The 19293-nt window shown below is 36.8% G+C and overlaps 1 protein-coding gene across 1 annotated transcript; it reads right to left on the bottom strand.

The window, feature by feature from the left end:
- Window positions 1–587: 587 nt before the first annotated feature.
- Window positions 588–12653, bottom strand: LOC121878069 (NADH-ubiquinone oxidoreductase 49 kDa subunit-like). The gene is made up of 9 exons (XM_042384051.1): window positions 12493–12653; window positions 9820–10042; window positions 8543–8744; window positions 8134–8321; window positions 7211–7374; window positions 5839–5958; window positions 4824–4953; window positions 3683–3828; window positions 588–1610 (listed from the first exon to the last, which is right to left on the bottom strand). The coding sequence occupies exons 1-9, from the start codon at window positions 12594–12596 to the stop codon at window positions 1481–1483; spliced, it is 1407 nt and encodes a 468-aa protein (XP_042239985.1). The 5' UTR covers window positions 12597–12653; the 3' UTR covers window positions 588–1480.
- Window positions 12654–19293: the final 6640 nt, after the last annotated feature.

Genomic DNA, 19293 nt, shown 5'->3' with positions numbered 1-19293 from the left:
CCCCCTTTATAATTTTTCAAACCTACACTGGTGGGAACACTATCTAATCATAAGTAAATGTGTTGAGTGGGTAGTGTTCAGCTTTCCTGTGGAACCAACAAAAATCTCTAAAATAAATCGATTTTAAATAGTGACCAAAAAATATGTTTTCCATATTCTTTACTCACTATATCAATGTGGGTCATTATCTTTTTCAAAATAATGAGTTTTATAGTTACTGAATGTTTTGTTAAGGTCTTGAGTTAGCTTACGGTGTTATTAGAATTTATGTCCAATGCGTATTGTAATTCCATGCGAATTTATAAAAAAGAATGTGGGGAGCTGAAATCCCATCAGTCAGAAATACTGTACCATGGATCCTCATGCTACAACCTGTACTGTATCCATAATGCACTCTCCCCTCACGTCCAACACCGTGATTGTTAATATACTGTATTGTACAATTTACCATTTCTACATTGCCCCTAATAAGCCAGAAGGACTATGGAACCAACTTCACTTCCATCACATAAAATACTGTAAAATTCACAGTTAATGTTGCAGTTCTTTCTGGAGTAAAAAGAACAGGATATAAAGAAAGTCAAATATCAGTTCTTATGTCTTTGAACTTTTCTTTATATAACTATATACATCAACAACTACTGTAGTAACATACAGCCTAGCTTGCTACTGTACATTTTTAAATTATCTTGTATCATTATATATATAAAAAAAAACTCAGCCATTATTTTCAAACACTTGGGTTAGTAAATTCAAACAATACATATTGTATTCTCCAACCTGGGTTAAGGTAGCAAAACACCCTTTTTTTTATTTACTTACTTGAAAAGAAATCCCAAAGTGAGTGAATTACTTCATCCAAAGCAAAATGGAAGGGAGAGGGTTGCAACTTTGGCTTCAATAAATATGCCAGCCTTAGTAGGTTCAATATAAAACCAGCAACACCATCAGAATGCAAGTCTCCAAATTATTCTGGGTTAGAGAAATGCTTTCTGATCAGTACCTAAAAGATCCTGGTCACTGAAGCACTTCAATACATTAAAACAAACAGACAAATTATCATTGTTGGGGTCAAGAGGAAGCATGGTGCCATAAATGACAAGGCTGCATTACTGAAATTTTCTTAGAGAGAGAGACAGCCTTCTTGTTATTCTTAATGAAGCTCTTATTTTTCTCTTGTGAGGCACTAAGATAATAGCAACCTTTGGCATTTGTTTACTGAAAAGAAACCATTAACTCTATGCAGAATTTAAATTGATGGAGGGACAAACATTACTGAACATTTCGTTTTAGTTTGGGCACTTTCACCAGTCAGAAAGCCTAAAGAGGATATAAAATCAGTGTCAGTACTAGGGTTGGTACTAATTAACCCAGGAGTGTTTAAAAAATGGCTGAACTTACTTTTGTTTACTCCATTCATGGTGCTCGGATTCATGAACCACTTAGCATATTAACATACAGTACTGTACTGTACGGTACTTTAACGATCCACCTCACCGAACACAATATCCAGAGTGCCAATGATGGCTACAATGTCAGCTAGCATGTGGTTCTTCCCAACCATATCAGTGGCTGCAAGGTGAGCAAAGCCGGGGGCCTTTATTTTGCATCTGGAAAAAACAAAATAAGCATTTGCATATTACAGGTATATGAAGGTAAGAAAGAGTTAGATGAATTCTTGAAGCAGAATCCCCAAATTCTACTTTCTTGAGGAGACTGTAGTCAAGGAGACCTTGTAACGAGCAGCTGACTACACAGAAACCCAAGTAATGATAAGAGGGTATCCAAACGACTTGGCTAAAAGCTTTACTAGCAAATAGAAACTGAAGATAAATCCTCCATTTTAGTGGAGAGCCTACATAACTGAGTGGCCCTGTTACAACAGGCACCTTGAAAATTGGAAGGTCCTCATTATCCAAGGCTATTAGGGATGGAAAAATTGCCATTTAAAGCTGGGGATTTCTGGCCATAAATGATTGAAATAGGGTTTGAATGGTATTATCAGATACTAAACGACACCCAAAAAGATAATTTTGATATCTTATCATTTACACTCTGGAATCTGAAGGGCATGTGAGATATTTATTACACGCTCACCACTTTTCTTCCGATGAATGTCTAATTCATGTCCAATCCATAGCTGCTAAGCTTCCTTTTAGTGACTGCACTTAATTGAGCACAAGCATTACACTTTGAACTCCTGAACAAAACAAGAGAAAACCATGGAGGATTAGACACTGTCCAAGAATTTTTTTTTTTGTGTGTGTGTGTGCTGTGATGTCATATTGGTGGTATGGGGTGTGGGCCAGGTGGGTGGTGAATCGGCGACACAGTTACAACCCACTGCCTCTACGCATACGTTCACTCCTCATATATACACAGCCATGCTCTTCACTTTTCTTATTTTATAGTTTGATATTATATTTTCTTTATTTCTAAGCCACAATAGAGTATTGTATTGTAATGATTATTCCACAACTTTTAGTTTCATTACATGTAACAATGGCAACATGCCATCACACATGCCACTTCATCCCCAGTTTTTTCCCCTTCCCAAAGAGTCAAACTATTGCTAAACCAAATTTTGACTTAATGTTAATTATTGCATATTCTTGTAAGCATGTCCAGGTATCTGAACCATCATTGGTCCAGAGGAGTTAAGATAAAAGGAATTGCACTGTATGGGGAATGCGCATGGTGGGGGTTGGGTGATGTGTGGCGGTATAGCCAATATTTTTCCTCATAAATGCGGGAATTTTTATGTATAGCCCAGCAATAATTTGACCCCATAAATGCGATCATGGATATCAATGACCTGCTGTATTACAAAAACTCCAAGGACTAGGCAGACAATTCACCTCGGAACAGCTACTTCACCAATAACCTGATGGCTTTCCCTTATTGGACAGTTCATCAGTGATATCCTAGAAACCCAAAGAATGGAAGCTGTCACTGATATCCAGCACCTCTACAACAGCAAATAACACACTGAACACTAACTAATTTTGTCCATACAGTTGTCTTCAAATAATTTTGTGTTGTTGCAGCCATACCGGGTACCTTCCAAAAGGATATTTATTTTTCATGAAGAGCCACAAAAATTTATGAAATTAATAGAATACAGTACAATGATGAAATACAATATAAAATACAAATGAAAGGTGTGTATGTGTGTATACCGATAATAATCTTCTCATGGCTGTTCATAAAATGACTACGCAACACCACAGACCACCAATTATTAGCTAGTCTATCTAACCGCACTTTTACCAATCATGTGATATGAAAACAATAAGAACATAATAATGGTAAGAATCCATAAAACAAATATATAAGAAATGGTAATGAGTAATTTATTGGAAAGTGTGTGTGCATGTTCTCTCTCTGCCATTTGTCAACTGTTCCTTTACGCTCATGTCGTTTAATAGTGTCTTCTTTCACCTCTAAAATTACACTCTCATTGCATCTCATGTGTACCCATCTTCTATTCTCAATGCACATTATTAAGTTGCAGCCAACTCCTTTCTTACAGACTGTACATGGCCATTTTCCACCACAGGTCTTGCACCTACATCAACAGCATAAAACAATGATGGCAGACCAGTCCTAAACTCTCAAGTTGTTGTCTCCAGCACCAAGACAAACATATGGGAACTCAAGACAAGATAATCTTTCACTGTACCTGTAGGGTTTTGATGATCCATCAGAGACAAGGTATACACCAAATTCACCCTTTGGAGCTTCAACTGCAGTGTATGTAGTACCTGGTGGCACTTGATAACCTTGAGTAAACACCTTGAAGTGATGAATAAGAGCCTCCATAGAAGACTGAAAAGAAAAAGTAATATACTGTATAAAATTATATCAAGTAGCAAACCAGAGCATTAAATTTGTCACCAAATTCAAGGTCTCCATACATGCCATATAATATTACAGTACGATGTTATTATAAACAGAACCTCTATTTCAAGCATAACACCTTTGCTTCATATGTTCCATTTGCCAAAACTGAAATACTGTACTTTTAGATGTTATTCTGCAGTGAAAGACATAATTATACCATACCTTCAATATAAGCTTTAATACAGAGTGTCTATTGGCCAGACAAAACAAAATTCCCTGGCCTTTCCAGGTTCTCCAGGTGTAAATTTGAAAAATTCCAAGTACATTACTGAACATAAATTTGGTATTTATTACAAGAAAATAACAAAATTAGAAGTTTTCAATAATATACTGTATATATACTATTGGGAAATTTAAAGATGATATAAATGATATTGATCAAGAAATTTGAAGACCCTTTCGCAACCCACCCCAGGCCTAGTGATGAACACCGGCAAAGACCTTGACGCCCCCCCCTCCATATTTTTCTCCTCAAATTTGTGCAATTCACGTGGGTCGATCTCGACGTTCCAAAAAAGCATCCTGACTCCACACTTCATACCTTTATAATATTGCTAGTTAAATGATTGTAAATTTATTATTTTGCTTATTACGGGTACTATTTCCTTTCTTTACCCAATCAGTTCCTCTTTTTCTTCCATGTACACTGAACATTTCATCCTTAATTCCACCTCATCATTAAAATCTATTATCTTATTTCTCCTCTATTCATATCACTGGACTGCAATATTATCATAATTTTTTTGTCTATCATTCAACATATTTAATTTAATTAACTGCACTGCTCTTAACATCAAATATTCAAGACCCCTCCTGTATCCTACCTTCAAATACCACATTTCTCAAGTCATTCTTTTTCAGAGATAGCAACAAATTAAATGAACGATAATACAGCATTGTTAAAAATATATTATACTAACCTTCATTTCTGCCCTTGATGGTGGAGCTACCTTGACATCATCCACGCGTACTTCACCTGGTGGCATCTGATTTAAACATTGCTCGACGATGCGAAGTGACTGACGCATTTCCTCAACACGAATCAAGTATCTGGACAGAGGTAATTTACTCAATTTTTGTTGTGCATAAAAAGGGTTCAATACAGTAGTGATGCTACCATAAACACATGCCAAAAAATTATCTATGACAAAAAATAGCATCAGAAATCTAAATTTATGGAAATATTTAAGTATGGCTGACTGACAATTGATTGAAACTAATTCACCTAGGGGCTGGTAGCCACCCCATGCCAGTGTTAAATCAATAAACTTCTTTTCATCCTTAAAATTACAGACATCAGTGTAACCACCTAAGTCATTACAAAGGATGGTTCCCATACATAACATTAAATGCTATAATGCAACTACAGGAAAGCCTCCGATAACGATGGTTCTACTAACGATGATTCATATTTAAGACCCTGGTTAATTTAGGACCCAATTCAATTTACACCAATATTTTCTTCGTGTTTATGACGAAAATTTAATAAAAAATAAAAATAATTAACTTTTCATGTAAATAACAACTAAATCCCAAATGTATTACAGTATACAAAAAAAAAAAAAACCATGCTTTGCACACAGGCTGCCAGATATTTATGCAGCAAGCAATGAACATATTTTCTGAAGTGGATCCATTAACAGAACGAATCATTAACAGGGACGTGAAAAAGGCATAAGACCTCTGGGGTGAAAAGAGGGTAAAAACCCGCATAAAAGATAAGAAAAGGTCAAACTTTGGAACGCATCTCATTATTATTGCGTTATCTTAATGATAATTAAATTATTCATGATACAATGATTCACCTTACACTGCAATATTATTATTCATGATACAATGATTCACCTTACACTGCAATATGGGAGGATACATTACCATCATTATTCGAGGCTTTACTGTACTCACAACGCAATAACATATCGTATCTTCTCATACCTGTCGTACGTGTCACCATTCCTTCCCACTGGAATGTCAAACTCAACAAGGTCATAGGCATCATAAGGTTGTGTTTTTCGCAGGTCCCATTTAATGCCAGACCCTCGGAGCATCACACCACTGAAAAAAATTTTGTAATCATTTTCTCTATGATAATTAAAATAGGTATTTTTCATGCCAAATATTAAATATGGCAAAATTTTATACTGTATACATTATACCCTCCCTTATGTGAAATACCATCTTTATAATAGTGCACAAGGTATGGATAGAAGTTTGCTTCTTGCCATCAACCTTACTGTAATCTACCTGGGATTGAACAATGGCACAAAATCTATTATAAAAATAAATATTGCTTTGAGCCATGGTTGTGAAACTTATATCCCCAGTGATGTAAAAAAAAAATACAACTGCTTGAAAATTCAGATCAGGAAATCTAAGGACAAAAAAAACTTGTACAGACTAAATAAACTTAATTACTCCAAACTAGATACTTTTTGCATAATTCCACAAACAAATTAAGGTGGGACATATCAAAGGACAGATAAATACAAGTCAATGTTTCCCCTAGCATATGTAACTGGGGCATAAAATCAATTAGTGCTTGGGGACTGAAGCAAGGCATGTTTGTATCAAGTCCCAGGTAATTTATGCCAGATGTTGCTTGTTATCACATGGGCCATGTGGTAACAGGTAGAATCTGGTGTAAGTCACCTAAAATCTTTGGCTTAACTTGACTAATATTAATTTCAAAGGCTAAATGAAAACATTAACATTCTATTAATACAAAAAATAAAAATAGTCAAGGTACAGGGGGTCCCCATTATAAATAGGGGATGTGTTCCAAGGAGTATAATATCTCATAGGGTGACTGAAATATGAGGTGGATTATCTGGTTCGGTGGGCTTTGCAAAAGTTAAGATATCAGAGCACCTCACACTATGATCAGAGCAACACCTTCAAGCCTTTCCCCTTTTTAGGATACCTTCTTACCTAGTGGACTTCCTTTGTGACCCTAGAATGAAGGTGACTAATAACCTTTTAGTCAATAGTTTTCAGTTTTTAGATCTGTCATATGTTGATGCTCTGGGGTCATGATCACTAGACTTACTAACTATACAGAGCTGCTCAATCTTAACAGGTTATACAATTGGAAGAAAATAATTACTGTACACAAAAAATAACCTGCACGGAACATAAGCAACATATATACGATACTTCAGAACAAGCAACAAAAGTAAATTAAATCTGTCTTACAAAATCCAAAGGTTCTCTCTGAATGAATATAATAAATCGACATGTACAATACTAACCTTAAATATCATTTCATAAAGAAAGAAAAATTTGAACAGAAAAGTCTCCTATTACTAACCTGAAGCCATAGTTGAGAGCATCCTCAGCAGACACAGTTCCAATATCAATAGTTCGTTGTTTCCAAATACGGTTATGTGTAAGGACATCTTCCACCTCATCAAGACGTTCACCAAACTTACTAATAAACTCATAGATGTCATCCATCAGGCCAATTGGTATGTCCTGGTAAGAAACAGGAAACACAGGTACTCATTACTATGATAGTATTTACTTTCCTAATGTGGTCTATTTTTAATGATTTAAAAAGAGAATAGAGGCAATAATAAAAAATCTAATCTTATTTAAAATAATTTGAAGCTACATTATAATGTCTTGATTGCTTTACAGATATCCAGACCTAGCAAGATATCAGAGAACAGCAAAGCATGATGACCAAAATAAATTATAAAAATGCCCTAAAATTATTCAATCAATAGTACCACCAGTAAGATGTGTGGTGGCTGAGTGGATGCAGCACTCACCACCTGTCCCAATGTTTACTAGTTCATGATGGCAGTCAAATACAGACTCGACAAATTCTGCAAAACTGCTCATAATGGGTCATCAGGCAACTTGAGACTTATTTTCTCACAAAACCTTACAAAGTATCTATATTGACTATCTAAAACAGATTAAAGCAATAAATTAATAAGAAGTATCCTAAACAAATATAAAAGTAAGAGATCTATAAGTCAGAAGGTCAATTACCGCACCTTGGCTGGTAATAGCAACATGGTCAGTTCCCAGGGATATGTCTGCAAATCTTAGACCATAAATAAAATTCCAATACAACAAATACTGGTATATTTATAACAGATATCAAGAACTATGTATGGGGTCCTTCCAAATGTGAATAAAAGAAAAAGCATAAAAAAGAAGAAAACAAAGAGAAGAGAAAAAAGGTGAGAGAGAGAGAGGTATCTGAGATAAAGAGTCACTTACAAAGGCTACACCTCCTGGGCGGACATAAGCAGCATGGAGGCGAGCCCCAGATGCCCGCTCATAAAACTCCATCATCTTCTCACGCTCCTCAAACAACCATAAAAATGGAGTAAGGGCTCCAACATCTAGCGCATGAGTTCCCAGGAACATGCAGTGGTTCATGATGCGTGTTATCTCAGCAAACATTGCTGAAAAAAATTGAATCAATGAGAGGAGTTTGAGGAAGAAATATTATTATCTACACATTAATATTCATGTTGAATTATCAAATACATTTACTGTACTGCACTAAGTTTTCCTCAAGATACTAAACAGATCCTAAGTCATATCTGGATACTTGAACAAACACAAAGTCAACTAATAGCATACAAACTCAGAAGAGGCAGTGGATAATATTGAAAAAACTTACTACGAATGTACTTGGCTCTGATTGGTGCTTCAAGCCCTAGGAGCTTCTCCACAGCTAGAGAAAAGGCCTGTTCGTTGCACATCATGGATACATAATCAAGTCGATCAAAATAAGGTAGAGACTGTGTATATGTCTTGTATTCAATCAACTTTTCAGTTCCACGGTGGAGTAATCCAATGTGAGGGTCAGCACGAACCACTGTCTGTCAAAGAAGTACATAATCAATTCATACATTTATATCTTATCACCTTTACTTGAATCAAATAAAAGATATAATGCCTGCAATATCCTTAAATGTAAGTGGAATAAAATATCTGTACATTGAATCCACACCAAAGAATAATTCTATAGATAGACATTTGATAATAGTGTCAGCCTTTAATCTATATAAATAATAATAATAATAATAATAATTAACGGTTTATTGAAAGAGCTTGGCAGCCAGAAGGCTGAAAATATACAGTTACATATTTGGGGAATGGGTTACGAATTACAAATAATATACAAGTGACATAAGTGACACAAATAAGACATATAGTAACTTAGATGGGGATCAGCTCAAACTACAGTTCCTTTCAACATAGTGACAGTGTAGGGAGCAGTGTTTACTGGGAGTGAATACACTGATTTATTACATGTTATTGATAATTTTTACAATGGTTGGGACTGGGCTGTTCTTATAGCGATCAGTTCGTGCACGTATGGGCTGGATGCGGTTGTGTGCAAGAATTTCTGAGGTTGAGAAAAGCATCCACATTCTCACCATAAGGAGTTAGCCTTAATAGGCAATGATTGACTAAAGAATAAGACCAAACATAACTGAACTATATGCTCGATCATGGGTTCACTGTATACAAACATGTAAAGTTAATACAGGTATCCTTTGCTTTCCAAACATTCAAGATATGAAAATTCACTTATCCGAAATTCTCAATTTAACACCTCTTTCTTATTTTAACAAAAGCTACCCTCACATATACAACTTTTGGTCCAAGTAAAAATTCATATCATGTGCCCATGAGTCAGCTGGGGCAGCAATCTTTGAGAGATGCATAGAGACATTCTCACTCAATGATCATAGCAAACCCCACCTCCCTCCTATATCTTCCCCCAGCCTGCACCACTCCCCACCCGTTGTGGTGAGCCCTAACTGCCCTTCCTTAAAGTAATCACTCCTGCCACTCAGTTCGTTCATTTGAATTCACAGCTGGGGGTGGTGGTGTGCTTATTGAAGTGTTAAACTGAAAGAGGAGCAGTATGTAGTAAAGAAAACTCACCTCACCATCTAATTCCAGCACCAGACGCAGCACACCATGGGCTGCTGGATGCTGAGGGCCAAAGTTGAGAGAGACATTGCGGACTTTTTTTTCCACAGGCGCTAACTTGGAATTCCATGACGGTAAATCCATACTCTGACCCTCAAAGGGCACCATTACAGGTCCTTCAAATTGCTTTATCCATTCTGCATCAGGATACCACTTGGCACCACCTCTAGTCGAGCTGAAATACATAGTTTCAGTTAATAGGCTTGCTCAGATTAAATTTTAATGATGGTAAATTTTCATTTCATATGGTCTTTACACTACACAAGAAGATACTACAGCTCTTCCTCGAACAAGGCAGATTCACCCTTCACACATATTATTACCCAGTCTTGCCTTTCCATCTTTATATATATACAGTACTTACTGCACTTACAAGTGTCCAACTGTATATACCCCATGAACTTATTTCTTGTCACTTTTGTGGAAAACAATTAGTGTTCATTAAACCATAAACTGTACATCCTTTATATCTAGCAATCTTAAGTCCATTAGTAGGCAGGACATTGAAGAGAGAAAATGTAAGGTTAATTAAAAAACACTGGGCAATTACATATTATTTTCCAGATTCTAAAGATTTCATATGAAAAACTATAAAAGCTACAACAAAAAGCAAAGTATAGTTTTATTTTGGGGCTACATTAGTTCAATATGAGCTCCTTCAGAAGGTATCAAAGTTGCATTTCTATTACCCTGCATACAGTACATTTTCTAACGGCCTCGTGTATCCTTCCCTTCAAATTTTCCAGCTACAGGCATTGGTAGAACGAGCCGATCAGTGGTGAAGAGAATAAAAGAGAAAAAAGATTGCTCCAGTTACTTTGTTGCTAGTTTGTTAGTAATGAGTATTTAAAATTGAGATCATTTGTACAGTAATTACCCAGTAAATTATGTGAATAAAAAGTTTTCATAACACACTGGAATGTAAAAATTGGCACTAAGTTTCACTGAAAAGGCTAATTTATATAAAATTTGGAAGCCAAATTTTTGGTCAGTTTCTAAAGGTAAGAAAACTTTTATCTTCTATTGATAAATTTCCTAAAGTTGGTGTTAAGGGCGGTATGAGAGCATTTACCTTGCTGGTTAAAACGTGCAACTGTCAAAGTATTACCATTTTATAAAGCTGCTGGTCAGCACACACCCCCATTCTAGAGTATAATCTTATTGTTTGTGCTGTACCAGAAACATTGTTTTCATTGTGGATATTTGTCCAGTTGTCGATTAGGTAGGGTTTTTAGAAAAACACCAGGAAGAGTCAATAGACTTGGATGAAACTCTGTGGAAACGTTAATTATAATTTATTAAATATATAAAAGGAAACGAACAGTGATACTGTATCACCCACATGACTCTGACCTATATATACTGCTAATGAAAATGATGTATTGCTTTGTGTACAAACCTCTGTCCTGCATGGCAGTGAACAGCGACATCAATCCACATGAATCTGACCTATATATTCTGTTAATGAATATGATCTATTCCTTTGTGTATGAACCTCTGTCCTGCATGGCAGTGAGAAGTGATACCACCCTCAGTGTCAAGACCTGACTGAATTACTCAGAACAGGCAAACTGTACTCCAAGCTTTGTCAATAAATTTGTTAAACTAAACTTAACATTAAGTGTCGTTAGGTATGTTTTAAAAAGATTTTCTGGTAAATTAGATTAGTTAGGTAGGTAACTTTTGGTTAGTTCAAGTTCTAATTAGTTCTGTGCATTCTTGTTTTCATTTATCTACTTAATAGTTTTTAAATGTTTCTACAAAGCTACCTAACCGACAACCGGACAAATATCCACAGCCTCTTGTTCTTCCACAAAGAGAAGCTAGCTATCTTGTTTTTCAACTGTGTAGTTATGGCATCCTGTTCAGTATCATATCACAAGTTATCTGTAGTTGTGGAGGATGAAGACCGTCTGCAAGAGTTCATCGTCAACATGGAGTAGTTGGCAGGACGCGCAAGTGTTCAAAATGTGACCGAACTGACAGTGAACATGAGATATTTGTTTCAGTGCAACAACTGATGGTACTCTTACGTCCACAATAGATGTAAAATTACACAACTCGGCTTGAAGAATAGTACTTTCATTGGTACATATTAAAGTAAGTTAAGAATTTAGGTAGGTTTGGTAGGTTAGGCAAGGTTAGGTAGATCTGGTTGGTTAGGTCAGGTTCTGAGCATTTTCATATATTTTGTATTACTTACTATTATCCAACCAACCGTTTGTGAAAAAATTAACAAAATTGAACTGCTTCTGGTGTTAGCCGTCTCCTCCACCATTACCAGGTATAGCTGAATCAATGGAAATTTAAGTTGATTTTATATACTAATACTACTCAAGAACCTGCTAGTTTAGTGTCGTGAGTATTTACCGGACTGAAGTTGAAACATACCTTATTTTCTACGTTCCAATTATGACGAGTAATGCTTAGTTGTGGCAAATAAAAATAGATTAACAGTAAAAAGGCCTCAAAAGTAGTGTAAACATATTACTTCCATTAACCTAACTAATAAAAATTAAAACAAATTCCATCAGTCGGTTTGTTTTCATTCATCAGCTGATCGTCAACACCACAGCACATCATAATACACACTTAAACAAGACAGTAATTCCACTTTTCACTTACTTGGCAAAATAAAGAGAGCCAGTATTCTTCAGCAGGCATTTTGAGCCTAACGAGACAGCAGAAGAGACCAATTTATGACTAATATTACCCAACACAGCAGCCATGTTGTCCCGGTTACTGGCTGTCGTTTGCCAAGACTAGAAGGTGAAGGGGTGAACAAGGAGGGGCAACTGAGCTGTACTGTATATTACTAACTGGCAGAGTATTAGTGAACTGTGCGGCTGATGGCTAGGTGGAGCTAGTATCCGGTGTTGGTATTCTGTTTAAAGTAGCTTATGTTAATATTTGATGACATTGCATTGTTAGATAATTTATTGAAATTCAACTATGTGCCATGTGTTTAGTATTTCACTAAGTTCTGGGGATATTATTCAGATGTTTTTCTACAGATGAAGGGTAAATGAATGACCTTCTTATAAGACCTACTCATTAGCTTAGTTGCTTTATTCACCTTCTCACAATAGTCCGAAAACTTTAATTCATTGTTACCATAATTATACATCCAGGTTGTCACATGAAATTTCAACCTCCATGAAATATCAAACGCTATGCCAATTAAGTCACACCACAAAATATAACACAAATTACAAGAATTAGACCAAGTATGGTTTCAGATATATAGTTTCAATAAAGCTATTTTTCTTTAACCCTTTAGAGGGCATATCCTGTGAGTTGGTCAGTCTAGGATGGTTTACTGCATGTACAGGTAAGAAGTGGAGCACGTGTAGGCCTCAGGGTCCCAATCTCTCCTGTGAAGGTGGGGCAATTTTGTTCTGGTGTTTGTGCTGGTCAGTGTGGTGCCCTACCCTGCCTGTGCTGCTGAAAAGTCGTGGCAGAGGTTAGGTTAGGTTTGTTTGGTGTTCTTTTTATTATTTAACCCCCACATTTTCCCTCCACTTCAAAGCCCTTGTGGGGTACGGGTTGTTGGGTTCACACTCAGGATGGGATGGAGAAAGGAAACTCACAATGTGCTCTCTGTATACATGTTGTATTGAATGTACAATGCAGCTTGGTGCTGGGAAGTGGCAGCGTGGTTACAAGCGTGATGTAGAGAGAGCTGGTTGGTGAGGGTGCTCAGAGGAGGACCATGCTCGCCGGCGGGAGCGAGGGCCGCCAGGCAGGAGGAGGAGGAGGTGTTGCTTGCTGGTTGGTGTTGGTAGAAAGAGAGAGGTAGGTCACCACGAGGTCAGGTCTTATATAGCGGAGGTAGGCGTGGCTTAATAGTTAACCTCCGTCATGTAAGGCGGCGCTGGTTGACCTAGACCACCAGGCATACACTGGGGAATTCGCTGGATCGGCTACTCAGAGACAAGCGTTTGTAGGGGAGGAATCCACTACACCCTCCCCACTTTGAACAACCAATATTGTTGGTAATTGGGGTGTTACAGAAATGAGATACCAGAAATTAATCCTGTATTAGTTGGTATACAGCTACGGTTCGTAAGACAGGTCAAAACGATTTAACGCAACAGGTAGTCTTAGTACTGTTGATAAACCAAAAACGGTTACTGTTTAAGCGCGCTAAGGAATATTATACAAAACACCGTAAAAAAAATAATTTCTTGCTCGAGTATAATATTGCACCAGGATCTTAAGAGACAACAAGAAAGTGCGTTTCCTTATCCAGAGGGAGGAGGAAATCTATGACGTGACAGGTACACTCACTGATGTGGGAAGAAAACGTGGGTCAGAATTCACTGTTCAGGACGTACTCAATACTCAGTCCGCTCACGGTGCAGTTGGTGATGACTTTGATATTAATGTTTGTGTTGACGGCGAAAACTAATGTATTGGTGTAAATGAGATGATATTGTGGGTGTATTTGTTGTACTGCTGGTAAAAACTATTTATGTAAATGAAGGAATTAAACGAATACACATGGGAGGTGTAGCAAGCATACTCACGAGCAACTGGAACACACACACACTTAAGTCAACATAGTCTTGAAAATCTCAACCGCTCCATAGATTTTTTAGCCGAAAGTCATATCTGAAAATCTTTGACTGACTAACTGTAACTGACTTACCACACGTCAGGACAATGCGTAATTGGCCAGCTTTTAAGATGAGACTTGGCCAGTATTTGCCCAGTCGAAGTCTTGTGTAACGGAGACGTGACCGACCGTTCAAGTGGAAAGAGGATAAAGTAAAATAAAAATAAGGTATGAACGAATGAATAACATCTGGTACAATATGTCATAATCATTGTGTTGTAATAAAATGGCCACTTTGGACAAAATGTGCTTTCTTTCAAACAGGCCTTTTGTTTCCAGAAGATATTGTAGGGGAGAGCATGTAGTAAAACGCTATTGGCGTTTCCCTTCTCACCTCCATCCCTAGTGGTCCCCCCCCTCGCGACATTTAGGGAATTAAACTAAAAGAATATATTTATATATATATATATATATATATATATATATATATATATATATATATATATATATATATATATATATATATATATATATATATATATATATAACGGGGCCTAGGGGCGAAAAAATAAGAATAGAAAGAAATTAAAAATAGAAAAGTGAAAGGTTATATTAATCTACACCACGAAGATGCCGGAAACCAGCTTTTTAAAGCGAGACAGATTGTAGGAGTATGGAAACACAGGAGGAGACAGAGCATTCCGCAGTTTGGCTGTGTGAGGAAAGAAGGATGCACTATAACGGGTTATTCTAGTGTGACCAACAGCCACAGAGAAACGGTGGGCACCGCGGGCAAGAAGTGTTACGAGCCCACAGCCTTGCCGGCGGTACACAGGACTTGAGGGTAGACTGTCACATTTTTAATAAATTTATTTCTGATTATTTGAGAGGATTTTCCAATTATTATTTATTTATGTGTTTTGTGTGTTTGTGTCTACACACACACACACATATTTACAATGCAGGTAAAGGAAATTACTGTCTCTAGAACGAATGGCTCCCTGTCCAAGCCGCAAAAATGCCGGCAAGAGACCCACAGACATTCTTGGGTACATCCAGGGTGTCATCCGCGAATAATAAGAGGACCGCAAAATAAAAATCTGCGAACTTGGGGGACTTCCTGTGTAGGTACTCCAGAGCATGCCTAGCACACACTGCTACTCCAGGCAGTGAGAGAATTTCCCTTTGGGTTGGCACGGTGCGCGGCTGGGACCCTGTGTTAATTGAATTATAGCCACCTATTATATACAATTGTATAATCCTACAGGCAATGATGTTTGTAATGGAGCTAAGTGTAATTTTCATCCTATAGCACAAATGGGTCAGTGACTTATATTTAATGTTAACACGTAGTAATCATCTACATATACCTGAAAAGCATTATTGCACAGGTGTGGTAATAGTGTCTCACAGACACTGAGCACATGTATGGTCATGGTTCAAAAATCTGAACAACTTAGGACCAAGTGGTGTGCAGATTTCTGAAAGTTATGTACAGTAGTGTGCAGATTTCTGAAAGTTATGTACAGTACAGTACTGTACCTTTCAGCAGTGTAGGTGAGATTGTGGTTTTGCATAAAAATGGATTTTAAATGTTATTTGTATGTAATATAAAAATACACAAAAAAGCAAGGATACATAAATATTTTATTTTTAATGTACGTATTTTATTAAGAGGAATTTTCTAATTCTGGTGATGCAGCCTGGCTTTTTTCCACAAAGAGGAGCCAGAAATAAGCACTTGTCTTCTCCATTGGTTAAACCACTCATACACCACTGCGCCAAGCTTTGCCGATCTACTTCAGTGCAATGATTTGATTGCCCATACACTTATTTCACTCAACACAGAATTTCTAAATTTTGTCATACTACCAATTATCATAAGTACTGTAGTTATTTGCAACAACATGTTCAGCAAGTTAGTGTGCTGAAACATCATTGTCTAGTTTTTGTAATACTTTTACAATATTTCTGTTTTTTTGCATAAGTAATATGCTTCTTTTTTGGACTAGTGCAAGCATCTCTATAGCTTGGTCTTAGGTTTGACACCATTGTCATGGTAGAACTTCTCAAATATAAATAACTTTGAATTTTCTCTCACAGCAATCAGTATGATACAATAACTGAGTGGGTGGTGGGAGCACACAGTTTAGAGCAACTAAACTCTCTAAATCATCTTTGAATCTTATACATAATTTAAATAAAGAGCAGTGCTAATTCTTCTTTTTTTTTTTTTTACTTTGATTGTAAGGGTCCTCTTAAACATGCCTGACAGAGGATCCAAGGTCAGAAAGTTTTAATCTTGAAAATTTCTTGACCTAGTGACTTGGAAAAAATTAATTTGTTTTGCAATCCTAAAAACTTCCCTCCTGTTATTTTTCAAATCTTATTTTTAGTGTTCCCTCTCATTATGGATGGTGCACATTTTAAATCAACATTACTAATTTTTGAGCGATATGGATTTTTTAGCCTTTGCTGTAGGTTAAATCCTGCAACATAAATTCACATTGGTCTACTAAATGTTACTCTGCAGCATTTGAAAAGGACCATCCACCTCCTCAGTATTAATTCTTCCAGCTACAGTTTACATGAATGTCACACAAAATCATGAGTCACTAATTTGGGTGTGACACAGTATGAAGATCCGTCCATCTCTTACACTTATAGTAATTATCTGACAGTCAATAGTGTTTTAATTAGGCAAACCAAAAATATTTGTTGCAAGCCGTAAGAGAATTAAATGAAATCACACTGAAATATTTTTGCATACAGTAGTGTTCAGGGACTATCTAAGTACTGTACGGGCAGGCCCCAATGTACGAGATAGTTACATTCCTGAAAAGTATCTTGCGTCAAATTTTCATAAAATGATGCACACATCCTAGACTCCCATTAACTGTATAAAGCCTGAGATATATTCCTAAGAATAAAATAAAACAAAATGTCTTAAAATGCCACCAAAAAATTGGTTTATACAATAATAAACATACAGTACTAAGTGAAATACATACGGTACAGTAATAATTTTCTACCTGTACTTAAAAGAAAATTGGACGAGATTTGAAAGTGAATATGAAACACACGGCTAACATCTATAATAACTATACTAGCATAGTAATAACTGACTCCCATTATATACAGTAATTGAAGATGCATTCTCTGGAAAACAAATTCCACTCTTGACCCGATTAGTTAAGGTGTTTTAAGATGCACGGAATAGCTAAAACGTTAGCTTTCCTGGACTGTCAATAAAAAATACGACCGTACTGCGTCTTGGGAATAACTGTTGTACAACACAGTCTTCAGAAAACAATAAAATTAGGAGAACTCTACGTAAAGGACACCGTGATAGCCTTATACTTCAGTAACAGATTATACTGTAAGAATCAAGGATTTGTGAGGTACAGTATTGGTGTAATATCTTTCCTCTACGTATTACTTACAAGGCTTAATCCATTTTCTCTCTAGGAAAGGTGCTCCACAGCCTCCACTATGTATACTCTCTCGTCTCGTGGTTACATTGTGTTGTTTACAGGTGTTCGCATGTATAAACACGAAATACGATAAATGTCAGGTTCGTTAAATCTGAATTTTTGCAATTACAAAACTGTAATTAACTTGTTCACTCTTATTTAAAGTATCTTATGAGTAATGATATTAAAGTTTAAATCATATTTGAGTAATTAACAACATATTACACCATATTCACAAGTGACTAATGAAATCGGACAGCGCCCATTAAAAAAGGGATGTGCCAAAACAAGTTTCAACTAGGCTCAATCCTATTCAATTCTTTCACTCCATATGCTTTATTTTAGGTTCTATTCAATATACTACCATATATTGTATAGAATTATTTTTATTATTATATCACATTTTTTTATTGCCTTACATGCCCCCAACTCTTCAATATTAATCAAAATATTCTCCATAAGTGGCCATAACCGATATACAGTATTTACACAGTGTTTCAGTGAGAGAAACTCGCTGATTGGTTGCTAGCCATTCGGGCGCCTCTGCCCACTGCAAACGCTAACGCCTGATCGAGGTGTTTGCTTTTCCCTTTGAAAGTGTCATGTGCAGAAGTCAGCAACAGTGTCTGCGCAGACAGAATAGCTAACTTGTTTGCTATTCCGTGCATCTGAAACGCCTTTATTGTGTAACCCTAACTCCTGCTTTGTTTACATGGCGAGAACACTGAGGTCATGTATGCCTTGAGCTATGATGACCGATTCAAGTATCAGACTGGGAGTACTCTGGAACTCAATTTAACAGTCCTAAAAGGAAACAAAATGCTAAGTGTATAAAAGGTAATGTGAAGTGCTATTATAAAAAAAAAATATGTGAAAACTGGACCAATAACAATGTATAAAAAACCTAAACTTCCACGGCATTGTAATTTCACCATGGGCTGCTTTAAACATTTAAAAAATGGTGCCTTTAAAGTCTTTGGAGTAAATATATCAGAACATAAAGAGAGACAAAGCCATCAGCTAGCTGACACTCCTCTCACCCTCACTCGTGCATTGCAGGCAAAATCCATACCTCCAAACATTTCTTTATCACCAAATTTCACACTTTCTCTTACAGCTTTACACTTTTAATTGTAGTACAGTCAACCCTCGCTTTACACGGTCCCACTTTACGCGTTTCCACGTTTACGCGGTACCCTGCCGAACACGGAATGCTCACTTTCCGCAGTGTGTGTACCCTTTTACGCGGAGAGCGGCGCGAGCAGGGTGCGCACAAGGTCGCCCAGTCATCAAAACATTACCGAGTTCTTCACCCGCCACCCACCACAGCCGGCCCAAGTCAGTGATAGTGATAATGATAGTGAGGATATGGACTTTGAGGGGTTTGACAAAGAG

The sequence above is a fragment of the Homarus americanus genome, unplaced genomic scaffold (genome assembly GCF_018991925.1).
Source record: "Homarus americanus isolate GMGI-L3 unplaced genomic scaffold, GMGI_Hamer_2.0 scaffold45562, whole genome shotgun sequence".
NCBI classification, from domain to species: Eukaryota; Metazoa; Arthropoda; class Malacostraca; order Decapoda; family Nephropidae; genus Homarus; species Homarus americanus.
The sequence above is the reverse complement of the archived record's forward strand: the minus strand, read 5'-3'. Positions and strand labels throughout refer to the sequence as shown.